Genomic DNA, 4,442 nt, shown 5'->3' on the forward strand with positions numbered 1-4,442 from the left:
CACCTGTCAGTTTGTTTCCTTTCCTCATGGTGACAGGGCTGCTCTGGCTGAGACCTGGGGCCATTTGTTGAAGAGACATCCTCATACCGAAGGCCCACAGCACCCTGAAGGTTCCTTCCTGAAAATGCACGAGTGCCCGTGGCTGGCCTGGGGCTCCGCTGTGGTCAGTGGAAGAGCTGGGCTCAGCGCACAGGTCTCTGGTCTCCTAGGCACCCCTCTTAACCAGAGTGTGATGTGCCAGCCTGCCTGCCTCCCTCGCGGGGGAATACGGTCCTCCCTCATCACGGTCCCTTGGCCCCTGGGTGCTGGATCCTCTCTCCCATCTGGCTGTGCCAGGCTACCTGGTCCCTGAAGTGGGTGCAGAACCATCAGGGACTGAACAGGACCATCTGGACCAAGGGACGGGAAGCTCGGGGCTCTGGCTGGGACTGGGGTCTACCCCTCTCTCCTAGGGTGGCGGATGCTGGAAGGGGCCCTCTTGTCAAGTTACACTGACCCCTGCGGAGCTCTTGGCGACAGGTGTCTTACCCCAGGCTGTGCTCCTCGTGTGACCACACCCCGAGTCCTCAGGAAACCCCTCTCCTGGGTCCTATGGGGCTGCATTCCTCCGAGGCGGGTGCTGCCCTCCCCTGCAGGTGCCCCTCCCCCAGCCCTCTGTCCTCGGCCCACCCTTCCCCTGCAGCAGCCTCAGAGCCCCCGCCCCGGCTTCTCTGCCCGGACAGCTTGCGTCTAAGGTGGGAGTAAGGGAGGCAGGTTTCCAGTCCCAGAGGTTGATCTCCAAAACTCAGGCACCACCTGGCCAGCTGGGAGGTGATGGAGACCCTGCCACCTGCGGCTGCGGAAGGGCCTTCGGGGACACAAAATGATCTGCAGACAGTCCATTCCACCTCACCTACCGCAGCCCACCCTCCGGGTTCAGCTGAATTACGCGCCTTCTAACACCAGCCTCCAAGATGAAGAAAAGGCCTAGGCGTTAGTTGATTCAAATAAAGTTTGTGAATGGGACAAAGTGCCACCTCTTGGGCCAGGCCTGTGCTGCTGCCTTCCCCTCACGGGAGCAGTGGTCCGGGTCAGCTCGGGTCTCGCCACATCTTCTGACCGGGCACCAGCCCCGCCCTCAGCCCCGCCCCCTTAGAGCCCTCGGGGTGCTCCCCTCCCCCAGCTCCCGGCCACCAGAGTGGGGTGAGCTCGCCGCCCCTCTCTCCTCCGAGGCGGCAGAAACAGGAGGCCTCCAGGTTTTATTAGATTGAACTCAAAGGACTTTCTTCTTAACTGAAACAGACAACAAGATTTGACAATACCCGAGACAAGAACATTTCTCTGACCAGACGCTGCTGCCCGGTGCAGAGTACATCACACACAGGAAAGTGGAAGTTGTCTTATTCAAGTCGGTGTCTGATTTTGTAAAAGCTCCACTGCCTGAGAAACAGACGGCAAATAAATAAAGTGCTCTGAGAGCCCATCAAGCAGCAAGGGCCCAGTGGGGGAGACGAGGAAGAGGTGGGAAAGCAGAAGCAGCTAAGGACTCAGGGCCAGAACCATAAGAACAGCCGTGGCAGGAGCGCATGCTAAGGACGCGTCCCCAGCCCCTCCCACGGCCAGCCCCTCAGAGCGCAGACAGCCCCAGCCAGGGCCACCGCCGTGCCCCTCCCACGATGGGTGGGAGGGGGTCTCTGAGCCCGGGCCCCGGGGCCTCCAGCGCGCATTCTCCCTGTTGGGAAGCAGCCCCAAGCAGCTCCGGCTGAGCCCGGAGCCCAGGGAGGACAGGGCACCCTGCACAGCTCACCCTGCTCAACAGCTCCGCGCCCGCTGCAACGCACAGCCACTCGTGTGTGTGCACAAGCACTCACACACACGCTCACACCCGCACGTTCACTCACACGCGCTCACACCCACACACACTCACACATGCGCACTCACGCACGGGCACCCACGCGGTCAGCGAAGAGCCTCCCCTGTGCCATTCTCAGGCCCTCTCAGGCTGGCCCAGCAAGAGGCTGGAGCTGGGGATCGAGCCACCCGGAGGGTGAGAGCTGGGCTTGAAAGGGGCACGTCTGCGAATCAGCCCCAAAGAGGCCCCTCGTCCTCTGCTCTCCTCCCATGCAGCCCCGTGGCACAGTCTCTCAGAGGCTGTCCCCAGAGCTCCGGGGATGCAGTCCGCAGGCTGGCAGGCTCCCAGAAGTGGCCCTGGGTGGGCACAGTTGGGCTGGAGGAGGGCCACCAGGACCAGGGCTCCCGGGTGACTTGGCACAAGGAAGGAAGCCATCAGGCCCCGTCAGTGGGCATCTGTGGGGGGGGCACGTGGTGGCCGCGGTGCAGCCTCCGGCCCCGGGGTGAGGCAGGCAGAGATCCTCACCTGGGACCCGGGCTCCAGCTGTGCAGCTGAGGAGGGCACACGGTGTGAGGCTCGGCCGCTCTGTCCTGGGGGCAACCAGGCTGCTGGGGTGCTCAGCCCCAGGAAGTCTGAGTGCATCGACCATGAGCAACCACCGCCCGAGCAGACGTGGGAGCGGTGCGGGCTGAGGGCCAGGGTCTCTCCTGCCTCCCCTCTGCACCGCTCCTGGGGCGCCAGGCAGCAGCGCAGCCAAGGCCTCCAGGACCAATGCAGGCCCATCCAGAGGAGACTCTCCCGTGCGATGCTGGGCCCAGGGGCCAGCCTGGGGACAGAGACATGGGGTCAGGCGTGGGTCTCAGCCCCACCCACCCACCACTGTCCCTTCCCCTCCTGGTGACACGGTCCCCAGGAGCCACCCATCCTCCCGTCCTGCCACCCAAACTGAGAGGGTTGTGCCACTCAACACTGAGGAGCCCTTGGTCCAGCCTTGGGTGGGATTTGCGGCAGGGTGGGGAGGTCCGGCTCTGTGGGTGAGGACCTTGCTCCCCAGGGGTGCTGGGACTCATCTCTCCCGTGCCCATCTCAGCTCAGACTGTCCCCGGTCTTCCCTGTGACTTCCCATACACTCCACTTTCCCTACCATGGGCCCCTCTGTCTCTAGGTCCCCTGGGAGCCTCTGCTCCCTTCCCCCATCCCACGGTGCTAGGTCTTCCAGGAAAAGGTGGGAGAGTGCAGGCCCAGAGGCAGATTCGGCTCCACCACTTCTTACCTGTGTGACAAGGGCAAAGCGCTCCCCTCTCAGAGCCTCAGTAGGTGGGGAGGACAGAGCTCCCCCAGAGTGTCGCTAGGTCTGTCCTTCCTTCCCCACGCCAGAACCGGACCACTGGGCCACCCCACCCCTCGGGGTCTCTGCCTGGTCCCTTCCTGTCCTCGTGGGTCAGGCCCTTCTCTAGGCTGCTCCCCAGGCACCTCTAGGGTCAGGGTCAGGGTTAGGGTTAGGGACTCTCTTGACAAGACCAGAGAAGGGGCAGGTCACTTCCTATAACACCAGTTCCTGAGACAAAGAAAGAGATGGGGACTTGAGAGCTGCCTCCCCACCCAGAGAGGTCCCTGTCTCGCCAAGTGTCACCTCCTCTACAAGCCCCTTCTCCATCTCCCCTCCATCCCAGCCTGAGAGCTGCCCTCCGCTCAAGGAGATCCCCACTTTCCCAAATCCTCTGGGACACGGGGGCTGCTGGAGGCCGTCCAGGGCTGTGGCACCGGGAGGGCACAGGGAGGAGCTGGAGGGAGCATGGCTGAGATGGCGGGAGGGCCGGGGAGGAATGCACCTTTCCTGCTCTTCCGTGGCTGCAGATGCGGAGCTTTGGAGGATGCCCCAGGAGAGCGGAGAGGGGAGCAACAGGGCCAGCAGCAGCAGGCAGAGAGCAGTCCCCCGGCCGCAGAGACCAGGCAGGGGGCCGGTTTGCAAAGCGCTGAGAAACAGATAGACCTGGGCTTTGGCCAAGAACACAGCCACCCTTCCAGGCTGCCCCCCAGCGTGTAGAGGACAAGGGTAGCAGCATCTTTTCTCCTCTAGGGCCTTCCCTGGGCCTCCCCTGGGCCTCCCCGAGCCCATTTCCCTCCACTCCCCCGTGTTCAGGTGACACCACTGGGGCCGTGGCCGGGAGGTGATGGGCTGACCCTCCAAGATGCCGAGGCCGCCGCCTCTCACCCCCATCTTGGAAATATGACAAGGGACTCCGGAGGGCATGCGCCAGCCCTGCCTTGCCTGCTCGCGGCTCGGCAGCTTTCCGGGCTGGCTTTCTCGGGCCCCTTCCACGTCTCCCCGAAACCACCGAGGGGCCCGGACATCTACATGTCATGGCAACCGCCTCCCTCCAGCCCGAAGTCCAACCTCTGGCCTCCTACCTCTTTGGTCAGGGCCAGTCATTCACGTTCCTGCTGCAGAATTTCTTCCTTCTGCTCCCCACTTCGCCCAAGGTGAGGCAACAGGTCGGCCGCACTCAAGTAATTTTCTCGAGTTCGATGGAAAGGGCCCGTTTCGCGAGTTTCTGTGCAGTTCGTCACCGGCCGCGATGTGGGTGACCAGAGCCGGGGCTTGGGGCTC

General features: G+C 63.4%; 1 protein-coding gene across 2 annotated transcripts; it reads right to left on the minus strand.

The window, feature by feature from the left end:
* Positions 1-1,221: 1,221 nt before the first annotated feature.
* LOC112391606 (translation initiation factor IF-2-like) lies at positions 1,222-4,426 on the minus strand. Of its 2 annotated transcripts, none has more exons than XR_003001529.1 (2): positions 4,244-4,426; positions 1,222-2,657 (listed from the first exon to the last, which is right to left on the minus strand). XR_003001529.1 is itself a non-coding variant. In XM_024732978.1 (2 exons), exons 1-2 carry the CDS (start codon positions 3,895-3,897, stop codon positions 2,124-2,126), a joined length of 768 nt encoding a protein of 255 aa, XP_024588746.1. In that variant the 5' UTR covers positions 3,898-3,928; the 3' UTR covers positions 1,222-2,123. The 2 variants fall into 2 exon arrangements, 1 of the variants encoding a protein (XP_024588746.1); XM_024732978.1 differs by lacking the exon at positions 4,244-4,426 and adding an exon at positions 3,664-3,928.
* Positions 4,427-4,442: the final 16 nt, after the last annotated feature.

The sequence above is a fragment of the Neophocaena asiaeorientalis genome, unplaced genomic scaffold, assembly GCF_003031525.2.
Source record: "Neophocaena asiaeorientalis asiaeorientalis breed wild unplaced genomic scaffold, Neophocaena_asiaeorientalis_V1.1 scaffold5108, whole genome shotgun sequence".
NCBI lineage: Eukaryota > Metazoa > Chordata > Mammalia > Artiodactyla > Phocoenidae > Neophocaena > Neophocaena asiaeorientalis.